Raw genomic sequence first — 12,696 nt, 5'->3', positions numbered from 1 at the left:
CCAAAAGCCCCCCCCGGACCCCAGCCCCCCCTGGGCTCCCCTGTCCCTCACCCAGGTCGGTGTCCCCGCTCTCGATGGCTTTGCCCAGGGCCAGCTTGCTCCGTTTCATCTTCAGCAGCAGCGGCACCTGCTCCCCGCTCCGGGGCTCGTACTCCAGCAGCTGGGCAGGGCACGGCCGCGTCACCCGGGGGTGGCAGTGCCAGCCCGCGTGCCCTGCCCGGGCCACCAGCCCACCTTGATGGCCAGCTCGGCGCGGCCGCAGTCGTAGGCGCGCGTGGCGATGTCCGAGTAGGAGATGCCCGCCGTGTCCCCCAGCTTCTGGTTGATGGCCTGGGCCACCTCCTCGTCCGACTTGTCCTTCTGCTGCACCTGCGGGGACACCGAGGGGCGTCCCCAGGTGTCGCCGGGGCGGGGCTGGGGTGCCCCCGGGGTGTGGCCTCACCTTGTAGCAGGCCCAGTGTGCCAGGATGCGGCTGACGCCCTGCATCTCCGGCAGGCGCAGGAACTCGCAGATGCGGATGGCCAGCGGGTACAGGCGGCGCAGCACCAGCCTGGGGACACGGGGACAGGGACGTCAGGGCACAGGGGACACCAGCGGGACACGGAGGGGGCAGGGGGACACAGGGACAGGGACGTCAGGGCACAGGGGACACCAGGTGGGACAGGGGACACGGAGGGGTCAGGGGGATACAGAGGCTCAGAGAACATGAAGGGGACAGGGGACACCAGGGGGACACGGAGGGGTCAGGGGGATATGGGAGGAAAGGGGACACAGGGGGACAGAGGACACCAGGTGGGACAGGGGACACGGAGGGGTCAGGGGGATACAGAGGCTCAGAGAACATGAAGGGGACAGGGGACACCAGGGGGACACGGAGGGGTCAGGGGGATATGGGAGGAAAGGGGACACAGGGGGACAGAGGACACCAGGTGCGTCAGGGGGATACGGGGCTACAGGGAACACCAGGGGGACAGGGACACCAGGGGGGGACAGGGGACACCAGGGGTGTCAGGGGGACACATTGGGGGCCAGGGGACACCTAGAGGGGACAGCAGGACACATGAGGGGTCAAGGGGACGCATTAGGGGCCAGGGGACACATGGAGGGGACAGCAGGACACATGAGGGGTCAAGGGGACGTGTTGGGGATCAGGGGACATGGAGGGGTCAGGGGACACGGAGGGGATGGGGAATTTGGGATGGGGAAGGAGGGATGAAGATTGAGGGATGGGGAATGTGGGATGGGGAATTTGGGATTGGGAATGTGGGATGGGGAATGAGGGATGGAGGATTTAGGATGAGGACTGAGAGATGGGGAATGTGGGATGGGAAACGTGGGATGGAGAATGTGGAATAGGGAATGTGGGATGGGAAGCATTGGGATGGGGAATTTGGGATGGGGAATGTGGGATGGACAGGATTTATAGGGGTCCACAAGTGCTTGGAGCTGCTCAGCCCCTGGATATGGGAATGGGATGGGAGCTGCGGGATGGAGAAGGTGGGATGGGGAATTCAGGATAGGGATTGAAAGATGGGAACCTTGGAATGGGGAATGTGGGATGAGGATTTTGGGATATGCAATACGGGATGAGGACATTAGGATGGACACTGGCACAGAGAATTTGGGATGGGAAGCACGGGAAGGCTCGGGATGCTCCCGGGGCTGTGGGGCTCTCACCTGTCCAGCAGCACCTCGATGGTGAGCTGCTTGTATCTGTAGGGACAGTCAAGGCACATTTGGGATCACAGGTGCCCCGGGAAGGCCCTGACCCCACTGCAGGCAGGAGGATACTGGGTGAAGGTGAGCGGGATCCCGATCTGGTAGTCCCGGATGGCGTTGAGGACCCGCAGGTCCTGGCACATGCGCACGAACCCCTCCGGGGGGAACTTATCCAGGAAACACTTCCCAAAGGAAGCTGCCTGTGGGATCAGGGGGGGAAAATCAGGGAAAATCCTTCAGCTTCAGACTCCCTCCTCCTCCTGCTGCTGCTGCTGCTCACCCTCAGCAGGGATTTCTGGGTGTCGGGCTCGTGCTCGTAGCCCGCGGCCTCGATGCACTGGCCCACGGCCTCGGGGAGCAGCTGCTGCTCCCGGATCTCCCGCAGGTACTCGTCGGCCTTCTGGCTCTCCTTCTGCAGGAAAAGGGGAATGGGAAGCCCTGGCACACAGATCCCTTGGGATCCCAGCCCACAGATCCCAGTGGGGCTCTCTGGGAAGGGGATGTACCTCGTACTCCTTCTGTGCCTCCAGCAGCAGAGCGCCCGGAGCCATGGAGGCGATGCGGAAAATCTCCTGGCTGGCCTCTGCAGGGATGGGGACACAACGGGGATCAGGGGCTGCTCCAGCCCGGGGCTGGCACCTGATCCCACTGCCAGGAGCTGGCAGCACCCCACAGCACCAGGATTGTGGAATGGGCTGGCTGGGAAGGGACCTTAAAGCCCACCCCATCCATGACACCTCCTGCTACCCCAGGTGGATCCAACCCCAATGTCCAACCTGGCCTTGGATGCTCCCAGGGATCCAGGGGCAGACAGAAAATCTGGGAATTCCAGCCCAGCCCCTGCCCACCCTCCCAGCCAGCAATTCCTTGCCCAGATCCCAGCCCAATCTCCCCTTGGCCAGTGGCAGCCATTCCCTGTGTCCTGTCCCTCTGTCCCTTGTCCCCAGTCCCTCTGCAGCTCTCCTGGAGCCCCTGCAGGGACTCTGAGCATTCCCTGGAATTTTCCCTTCTCCAGGGGAACATTCCCAGCTCTCCCAGCCTGGCTGCAGAATCCCAGACTGGTTTGGATGGGAAGGGACCTTAAATGCCATCCAGCCCCACCAGGGACACCTCCCACCCCCCCAGGGTGCTCCAAGCCCCCGTGTCCAACCTGCCCTGGGACCCTCCCAGGGATGGAGCATCCACAGCTCCTCTGGGAATTCCCGTGCCAGGTTCCCACATCCCAGGGCCCAGGAGGGCAGGGAACTCACCTGGGATCTCGTGCAGGAACTCGTGGGAGCTGCGGGACAGGATCCGGACCCCGTCCAGCTCGGGCACCAGGTAGGAATCCTCATCCAGGACAAAGCTGGGCTGTGCTAAGGGCTGGACACAGGTAGGAATCCTCATCCAGGCGGACACGGACACGGACACGGACACGGACACGGACACGGACACGGACACGGCTCCGGGGGCAACCCCAGCACTGCCGGGACAGCGCCGAGTGACAGGAATCCCACGGGATGGGGGACGACCTGGGAGCATCCCATGGGATGGGGGACGACCTGGGAGCATCTCATGGGATGGGAGAGGACCTGGGAGCATCCCATGGGATGGGAGAGGACCTGGGAGCATCCCATGGGATGGGAGAGGACCTGGGAACATCCCATGGGATGGGAGAGGACCTGGGAACATCCCATGGGATGGGAGAGGACCTGGGAACATCCCATGGGACAAGGGAAAGACCTGAGAGCATCTCATAGAATGGGAGAAGGAGCTGAGAATATCCCATGGGATGGGAGTAGGAGCTGGGATCATTCCATGGATGGGGAAGGACTTGGAAGCATCCCATGGGATGGAAAAAGGACCTGGGAGCATCTCATGGAATGGGAGGAGCTGAGAACATCCCATGGGACAGGGGAAGGACCTGAGAACATCCCACAGGACAGGGGAAGGACCTGGGAGCCAGAGTGGGGCTTGGGAACATCCCATGGGACAGAAAGGGATCTGGAAACCAGAGTGGGTCTGGGAACATCCCATGGGACAGAAAAGGGCCTGGGAACATCCCATGGCACAGGGCACCAAGGGGACCCGCAGGGGCAGCAGTGTGGGCGGCACAGGAGGTGGCAGCAGCCCGTGGGTGTCCCCTGTCCCCAAAGGATACCGGATGCACTCCGAGGCGTTGCCCACCACCATCAGCTGCCGCTCCCAGGCCAGCACCACGGCTCGCTGCCGGCTGCGGGGCCGCGTGCACCTGCGGGACCCCAGCCCTCACCACGGCCCTGGGGACCCCAGCCCTCACTGCCCTGGGGACCCCAGCCCAGAGCAGCCCTGGGGACCCCAGCCCTCGCTGCCCTGGGGACCCCAGCCCTCACTGCCCTGGGGACCCCAGCCCTCGCTGCCCTGGGGACCCCAGCCCTCACTGCCCTGGGGACCCCAGCCCAGAGCAGCCCTGGGGACCCCAGCCCAGAGCAGCCCTGGGGACCCCAGCCCTATGGGACAGGGGAAGGACCTGAGAACATCCCACAGGACAGGGGAAGGACCTGGGAGCCAGAGTGGGGCTTGGGAACATCCCATGGGACAGAAAGGGATCTGGAAACCAGAGTGGGTCTGGGAACATCCCAGGGGACAGAAAAGGGCCTGGGAACATCCCATGGGACAGAAAAGGGCCTGGGAACATCCCATGGGACAGAAAAGGGCCTGGGAACATCCCATGGCACAGGGCACCAAGGGGACCCGCAGGGGCAGCAGTGTGGGTGGCACAGGAGGTGGCAGCAGCCCGTGGGTGTCCCCTGTCCCCAAAGGATACCGGATGCACTCCGAGGCGTTGCCCACCACCATCAGCTGCCGCTCCCAGGCCAGCACCACGGCTCGCTGCCGGCTGCGGGGCCGCGTGCACCTGCGGGACCCCAGCCCGGGGACCCCAGCCCCTCAACACAGCCCTGGGGACCCCAACCCTCACTGCCCTGGGGACCCCAGCCCAGGGCAGCCCTGGGGACCCCAGCCCAGAGCAGGGACACACGAGGGTCCCACAGGGCCAGGTGGCAGTGGGCACTGCCAGGGACAGGGACAGTGACGGGGACGGGGACAGGGATGGGGACAGGGACAGGACAGGGACAGGGACAGGGATGGGGACAGGGATGGGGACAGGACAGGGACAGGGACAGGGATGGGGACAGGACAGGGACAGGGATGGGGACAGGGACAGGGACAGTGACGGGGACAGGGACAGGGACAGGGACAGGGATGGGGACAGGGACAGGGACAGGGATGGGGACAGGGACAGGGACAGGACAGGGACAGGGATGGGGACAGGGACAGGGACAGGGACAGGACAGGGACAGGGATGGGGACAGGGACAGGGACGGGACCGGGACCGGGACGGGGACAGGGACAGGACAGGGACAGGGACAGGGACAGGGACAGGGACAGGGATGGGGACAGGGACAGGGACAGGGACAGGGACAGGGACAGGGACAGGACAGGGACAGGGACAGGCAGCTCACCAGACCATCTGCTTGGGCGGGGATCGGATGCCGGTGTTGAACTCGCAGAACTTCTCCTGTGGGAGAGGAGAGGGGTGAGGGACACAGCTGGGAATGGGGAACGGGAATGGGGAATGGGAATGGGGGGAAATGGGAATGGGGAACTGGGAATGGGAACTGGGAATGTGGGTGGGTGCTGGGCCAGCAGAGGGTCCCACAGGAGCTTCCAGCTCTGGGAGCAAGCAGGGCTCCCAGCAAGACAGGGAAAACATTCCTGCAGCTCCTGGCTGAAAGGATGAGGGAAAGGCTGAAAGGTGGGCTGGATTTGGGATTTTATTATTATCAACGGCAGGCAAAATGCAGCTCCTGGCTGAAAGGATGAGGGAAAGGCTGAAAGGTGGGCTGGATTTGGGATTTGGGATTTTATTATTATCAATGGCAGGCAAAAATTATTATTATTATTATTACTACTACTACTATTATTATCAATGGCAGGCAAAGGGTTTTTTTTAAATTATTATCAATGACATACAATTATTATTATTACTATTACTGTTAATATTATCATTATTATTGTTATTGTCTTGTTGTTATTATTATTGTTATTATTATAATTATTATTGGCAGGAAAAGTTTTTTTAAAATTATTATCAATGGCATGCAAACATTTATTATTATTATTATTACTACTATTACTATCACTATCACTGTCAGCGCAGGCAGAGATGTGGAGGCGCTCTCCTTCTCTCCCTTTCTCCCTGCTCTCCCTCTCTCCCTGCCCTCCCTCTCCTGCTGTCCCTCTCTCCCTGCCCTCCCTCTCTCCTGCTGTCCCTCTCTCCTGCTGTCCCTCTCTCCCTGCCCTCCCTCTCTCCCTGCTCTCCCTCTCTCCTGCTGTCCCTCTCTCCCTGCTCTCCCTCTCTCCCTGCTGTCCCTCTCTCCCCGCTGTCCCTCTCTCCTGCTGTCCCTCTCTCCTGCTGTCCCTCTCTCCTGCTGTCCCTCTCTCCTGCTGTCCCTCTCTCCTGCTGTCCCTCTCTCCTGCTGTCCCTCTCTCCTGCTGTCCCTCTCCCTGCTCTCCCTCTCCCCCCGCTGTCCCTCTCTCCCTGCTGTCCCTCTCTCCTGCTGTCCCTCTCCCTGCTGTCCCTCTCCCCCCGCTGTCCCTCCCCCTGCCCCGCAGTCCCTGCGGGCCGGGCTCACCCTGAGCGAGGCCGCTCCCATCCAGACGGTGCCGCAGTCGCAGAAGAGCGCCAGGTGCCGCTGCGTGAAGGACACGGCCAGGCGCAGGAACGGCCCCGCCGAGGGGCTCAGCCCGGGGGGCGTCTGCGGGACACCGGGGACACCGGGGGGCTCAGAGTGACCCCCGAGTGACAGCGCCGGGACACCGGGGGGCTCAGTGACACCCGAGTGACAGGGACATACACCGGGGACACCGGGGGACAGAGTGACCCCCGAGTGACAGCGCCGGGACACCGGGGGGCTCAGAGTGACACCCGAGTGACAGGGCCGGGACAGGGGGGACACCAATCGGGGCTCAGCGACCCCAGAGTGATAGGGTCAGGACAGGGGGGTCACCAATTGGGGCTCAGTGACACCCGAGTGACAGGGCCAGACAGCGGGGACACCATGGGGCTCAGTGACCCCAGAGCGACAGGGCCAGGACAGTGGGGTCACCAATTGGGGCTCAGTGACACCCGAGTGACAGGGACAGACACCAGGGTCACCGTGGGGCTCAGTGACCCCAGAGCAACAGGGCCGGGACAGTGGGGTCACCAATAGGGACACCAACGGGGGCTGAGTGACCCCAGAGTGACAGGGTCAGGACAGGGGGTCACCAGGAGACACCAGTGGGGGCTCAGAGTGACCCCAAAGTGGTGTGGTCAGAACAGGGAGTCACCAATGGGGACACCAAAGGGGGTTTCACAGTGACCCCAAAGTGGTGTGGTCAGGACAGGGGGGTCACCAGTAGGGACCTTGGAGGCATCTGGGATCAGAGAGGATCTGGGAACACCCCATGGGATCAGAGAAAGGATCTGGGAGCATCCCATGGGACAAGGAAAGCACCTGGGAATATCCTATGGGGTGGGAAAAGGACCTGGCAATATCCTAAGGGGAATATCACACGGGACAGAAAAAGGAACTGGGAGCATCCCACGGGACAAGGAACAGACCTGGGAACATCCTATGGGACAGGAGGGACAGGAGAAGGACTTGGGACTATCCCATGGGACAGGAAAATTACCCGGGAGCATCCCAGGGCACAGGAGGGACGAGGGAAGGACCTGGGAGCATCCCAGGGGACAGGGGAAGGAGCTGGGAATATCCCATGGGGTGAGAAAATGACCTGGGAGCATCCTGTGGGGTGGGAAAAGGACCTGGGAGCATCCCATGGGACAGGTAACAGACTTGGGAACATCCCAGGGGACAGGGAAAGGACCTGGGAACATCCCAGGGCACAGGAGGGACCGGAGGACTTGGGAATATTTCTTGGGATAGGAAAATGACCTGGGAGCATCCCAGGGGACAGGGGAAAAAGCTGGGAATATCCCATAGGGTGAGAAAAGGACCTGGGAGCATCCTGTGGGGTGGGAAAAGGACCTGGGAATATCTCATGGGACAGAAAAAGGAGCTGGGAGCATCCCATGGGACAAGGAAAGCACCTGGGAAGATCCTGTGGGATGGGAAAAGGACCTGGGAATATCTCATGGGACAGAAAAAGGAGCTGGGAGCATCCCATGGGACAAGGAAAGCACCTGGGAAGATCCTGTGGGATGGGAAAAGGACCTGGGAGAATCTCAGGGGACAGGGGGAGGAGCCAGAACACCCCAAGGGACAGTGGGGACAGTGCAGCGCTGTCCCAAATCCCAGATGGCCTCACCAGCACGGAGCAGGAGGTGTTGTCCAGCAGGAAGAGCTCCTGCCCCATGGCCAGCAGCACCATGGTCACCCTGTCCTGGGCCAGCACGGTCCAGCACGGCGGGGGCTTCTGCAGCCCTGCGGGGACAGCGCGACACCCTGGGACACGGGCACACAGCGACACGGGGACAGGGGGGACAGGGAGGGACAGACAGACAGACTGGGGACAGAGGGCACTGAGGGATGGGGGGACAAGGAGGGGACACATGGAACAAAGTGGGGAAAGAGGTAGAGAAGGACAGAGGGGGACAGGAGGGACAAAGGGGACAGAACAGGGGGGATGTGGGATAGAGGGACAGTGGAGTACAGAGGGGACAGAGGGGGACATGGGGACACCCACCAGGGACCTCGGGCAGGCGGCGCAGCTTGAGGTCGTCGATGTTGGTGGCCAGGGAGAAGCGCAGCGCTCCCGTCAGGATGGCCACGCCCGTCCCGAACTCCGTGTGGAAAACCTGCGCCTCCAGCACGTGGTTCTGCAGCACCTCCTGCAGGACAGGCGGGAGGGGGCACCGGGGACACCGGGGACACCGGGGACACCGGGACACGCGGGGCGCGGCAGATGCAGGCAGTGAGGAGGGGAATGTTCTGCTCCCTGCGATGGATCCCCGCTCTTTCCCCGAGGGATGGCACAGCCCCTGGCTCCCCGAGGTGCCCCAAGGAGCCGGTTCTGCGTCCCCCAAACCCCACCCAGGGCATCTCAGAAGGGGCAGAATGAAGGGGAAATGGAGAAGATGAGATTGGGGTGGGATTTTGGGAAGGAATTCCTGGCTTGAGGGTGAGGAGGGGCTGGGGTGGAATTCCCAGAGAAGCTGTGGCTGTTCCTGGATCCCTGGAAGTGTCCAAGGCCAGGCTGGACAGGCTTGGAGCCACCTGGGATGGTGGAAAGCGTCCCTGTCCAGGGCAGGGGTGGAATGGGATGGGCTGCGAGGTCCCTTCCCACCTTCCCCATCCCAAATCCATCCCAAATCCATCCCAAATCCCGTTCCCTCACGTTTCCCATGCTGAAGTGCCTCTTGAACTCGCAGAACAGGTTGTAGACCAGGACAGTCCCATCCTCCTGGATGCACAGCAGGTCCTCCCCCGCTGTCCAGCCCAGGTGCACCAGGTGGCCGCTCTTCCACTGGGAATGGCACGGGGAGGGTCACCCCGAGCCAGGGATGGCCCTCCAGGGACACACCCGGGGTGGCTGAGCTCTGACACCTTGTCCAGAGCTTGGACACCCCACCCAGGGGTCCAACACCTCATCCAAAAGCCAAAACCTCATCCAGAGAACTGGCACCTCATCAGAGGTCCAACAACTCATCAGGGGACTGTCACCTCATCCACAGGACTGTCACCTCATCCACAGGACAGACACCTCATCCACAGGACAGACACCTCATCCAAAAGTCCAACATCTCATCCACAGGACTGACACTTCATCCACAGGACAGACACCTCATCCACAGGACTGTCACCTCATCCACAGGACTGACACCTCATCCACAGGACAGACACCTCATCCAAAAGTCCAACATCTCATCCACAGGGCTGACACCACACCTCATCCAGAGGTCCAACACTGACACTTCACCTGGAGGTCCAATGCCTTATCCAGAGGTCCAACACCCCACCTGGAGGTCCAACACCTCATCCAAAAGTGCAACACCTCATCCACAGGTCCAACCCCTCCTCCACAGGTCCAACCCCTCATCCACAGGTCCAACACCTCATCCACAGGTCCAACACCTCATCCACAGGTCCAGCGCCTCATCCAGAGGTCCAACACCCCACCTGCTGTGGCTCTGCAGGTCCCTGCAGTCCTGGCACTGTCCCTCCACTGCCCCATGTCCCCCTCAGCCCCAGGCAGTGGAGAAGGACGATGTTCCCGTGGCTCCAGTCCTCATCCCACCCTCCTGTCCCATCCCTGGGCAGCAGGGAGAGGATTCTCCTGCTCCAAACCCCGTTCCACCTTCTTCTTCCATCCCTCATCAGCAGGGAAAGGATTCTCCAAACCCCAATCCATGCTCTTCTCCCAGATCCAGACAGGATGAAGGGAGGACTCTCCTCCTGCCCAATCCTGTTGCTCCAAACCCATCCCATCCTCTTCTTCCATCCTTCACCAGCAGGAAGAGGATTCTCCTGCTCCAAAGCCATCCCATGCTCCTGTCCCATCCCTCACCAGCAGGGAGAGGATTCTCCTGCACCAAACCCATCCCATCCTCCTGTCCCATCCCTCACCAGCAGGGAGAGGATTCTCCTGCTCCAAGCCCATCCCATCCTCCCATCCCTCACCAGTAGGGAGAGGATTCTCCTGCTCCAAACCCCATCCCATGCTCCTGTCCCATCCCTGATCAGCAGGGAGAGGATTCTCCTGCTCCAAGCCCATCCCATGCTCCTGTCCCATCCCTCACCAGCAGGGAGAGGATTCTCCTCCTCCAAACCCCATCCCATCCTCTTCTTCCATCCCTCACCAGCAGGGAGAGGATTCCCCTGCTCCAAGCCCATCCCATGCTCCTGTCCCATCCCTGATCAGCAAGGAGAGGATTCTCCTGCTCCAAACCCCATCCCATCCCTCACCAGCAGAGAGAGGATTCTCCTGCTCCAAGCCCCATTCCACCTGCTTCTTCCATCCTTCATCAGCAGGGTGAGGATTCCCCTGCTCCAAGCCCATCCCATGCTCCTGTCCCTCACCAGCAGGGAGAGGATTCTCCTGCTCCAAGCCCATCCCATGCTCCTGTCCCATCCCTCACCAGCAGGGAGAGGATTCTCCTGCTCCAAGCCCCATTCCACCTGCTTCTTCCATCCTTCATCAGCAGGGTGAGGATTCCCCTGCTCCAAGCCCATCCCATGCTCCTGTCCCTCACCAGCAGGGAGAGGAGAGGATTCCCCTGCTCCAAGCCCATCCCATGCTCCTGTCCCTCACCAGCAGGGAGAGGATTCTCCTGCTCCAAGCCCATCCCATGCTCCTGTCCCATCCCTCACCAGCAGGGAGAGGATTCTCCTCCTCCAAACCCCATCCCATCCTCTTCTTCCATCCCTCACCAGCAGGGAGAGGATTCCCCTGCTCCAAGCCCATCCCACGCTCCCGTCCCATCCCAGGGCAGCCCCCTCTCCCTGTCCCCAGCCCCGGGCTCTCCACCCCCCGGCTCACCGGGACACTGGCCAGGAGCAGCCCCGAGGCCGAGTAGATCTCCAGGAGCGGGCGGGCGCTGGGGGTCTTGTCCCGCCGGGAATTCCTCAGCAGAGCTGGGACAAGCAGGGGACAGTCCCTGAGCCATTGGTGGCACAGCCCCAGCACGGGGAGGGGGGCGCGGGGGGCTGCACCCACCTATGGGACCCCCATAGGGGGCAGCTGCCAGCACACAGTCACGCAGGTCCTCCCGCAGCCCCCACTCCATGGAGTAGAGCTCCAGCTTCCTGAGGGGACAGGAGGGATGGATGGATGATGGATGGATGATGGATGGATGATGGATGGATGGATGGATGGGTGGGGGGGACACGGACAGTGCCCACTCCCAAACTGGTTCTGGGACACCCCCAGGAGCCCCAAGATCCACAGACACCCTGGAGACCCCCACAGACCCCCAGGGATCCCCCAGAACAGCCCGAGGAGCTGGGACCACCTCAGGACCCCCCCAGCCACCCCAGGAGCTCCTCCCAGCCACCCCAAGACCACCCTGACACCTCAACCACCCCTGGGACCCCTCAGCCACCCCGGGACGCCCTTCCCAGCCAGCCCCACCACCCATGTACACCACGAGACCCCTCCAAGAACCCTCAAAACCCCAGAGACACCCCCGGGACCCCCACCCCCAGCCAGCCCAGGGCTCGTGTCCACCCAGACCCTGAAACAGCCCCAGAACCCACCCGGCCACCTCCGGGACCCCCTTTCCAGCCCTGCCACCCCCATTCCATCCCTGGCACCCCCCAGAGCACCCCCGGCACCCCGGAGCCCCCCAGGCACACGCGGGACCCCCGAGCACCCTCAGGCCGGTGCCGCCGCCGCTGCCCCTCACCGGTAGAAGGTCTCCTCGCCCAGCGGGTTCCAGTTGGCCGTGTAACAATCCATGGCGCGGCCGGGACGGGGGAACCGGGATGGGCTGAGGGGAACCGGCACCGGGACCGGGATCGGGATGGGCCGAGGGGAACCGGGACCGGCACCGGGATCGGGATGGGCCGAGGGGAACCGGCACCGGCACCGGGATCGGGGCCCGGCGGTCCCGGCGCTTCCCTCAGCGCGCCACGCCCCGCACGTCGCGCCGTGACGCAGGGCTGGGCGGCGCCATCTTGGGTGTGGGCACGGGCAGGAGAATGGGGAACCGCCGCCATCTTGGGTGAGGGCAGCGGGAAAGGGGAACCGCCGCCATCTTGGGTGAGGGCACAGGCCTTGTCCCCCCCAAATGTCGCCTGTCCCCAAAGATTTCCCCTCTCCCCCAAAATCTCCGTTGTCTCCCAGTGTGTCCTCAGTTCCCCAAGAGGCCTCTTATCCCAAAAGGTGTCGCCCAAGATGTCCCCTGTTCCACCCAGGTGTCCCTCAAGGTATCCCTTCCCCCTCAGAGTGTCCGCTGTCCCCCAGGCTGTCCCTTGCCCCCAGGGGATGTCCCCATGCCCCAAGATGTCCCT

At 62.5% G+C, this 12,696-nt stretch overlaps 1 protein-coding gene across 3 annotated transcripts in view; it reads right to left on the bottom strand.

Moving 5' to 3' along the window:
- Window positions 1–12,478, bottom strand: part of VPS16 (VPS16 core subunit of CORVET and HOPS complexes) — a 19,057-nt gene extending 6,579 nt beyond the window's left edge. Inside the window, exons 1-18 of one of the 3 annotated variants that reach the window (XM_039723392.1) lie at window positions 12,251–12,478; window positions 12,090–12,174; window positions 11,402–11,490; window positions 11,225–11,319; window positions 9,083–9,211; window positions 8,432–8,576; window positions 8,054–8,169; window positions 6,376–6,498; window positions 5,203–5,258; window positions 4,506–4,595; window positions 2,971–3,065; window positions 2,227–2,303; window positions 2,001–2,132; window positions 1,793–1,920; window positions 1,679–1,714; window positions 443–551; window positions 235–369; window positions 52–160 (exon numbers count right to left, since the gene is read on the bottom strand). In XM_039723392.1, coding sequence (XP_039579326.1) covers window positions 52–160; window positions 235–369; window positions 443–551; window positions 1,679–1,714; window positions 1,793–1,920; window positions 2,001–2,132; window positions 2,227–2,303; window positions 2,971–3,065; window positions 4,506–4,595; window positions 5,203–5,258; window positions 6,376–6,498; window positions 8,054–8,169; window positions 8,432–8,576; window positions 9,083–9,211; window positions 11,225–11,319; window positions 11,402–11,490; window positions 12,090–12,142 — 1,717 coding nt within the window. In that variant the 5' untranslated portion in view covers window positions 12,143–12,174; window positions 12,251–12,478. The other 2 variants (XR_005629156.1, XM_039723385.1) reach the window with 2 other exon arrangements.
- Window positions 12,479–12,696: the final 218 nt, after the last annotated feature.

Source organism: Passer montanus, unplaced genomic scaffold (assembly GCF_014805655.1).
Source record: "Passer montanus isolate IOZ18808 unplaced genomic scaffold, ASM1480565v1 scaffold109, whole genome shotgun sequence".
Taxonomy (NCBI): Eukaryota; Metazoa; Chordata; class Aves; order Passeriformes; family Passeridae; genus Passer; species Passer montanus.
The sequence above is the reverse complement of the archived record's forward strand: the minus strand, read 5'-3'. Positions and strand labels throughout refer to the sequence as shown.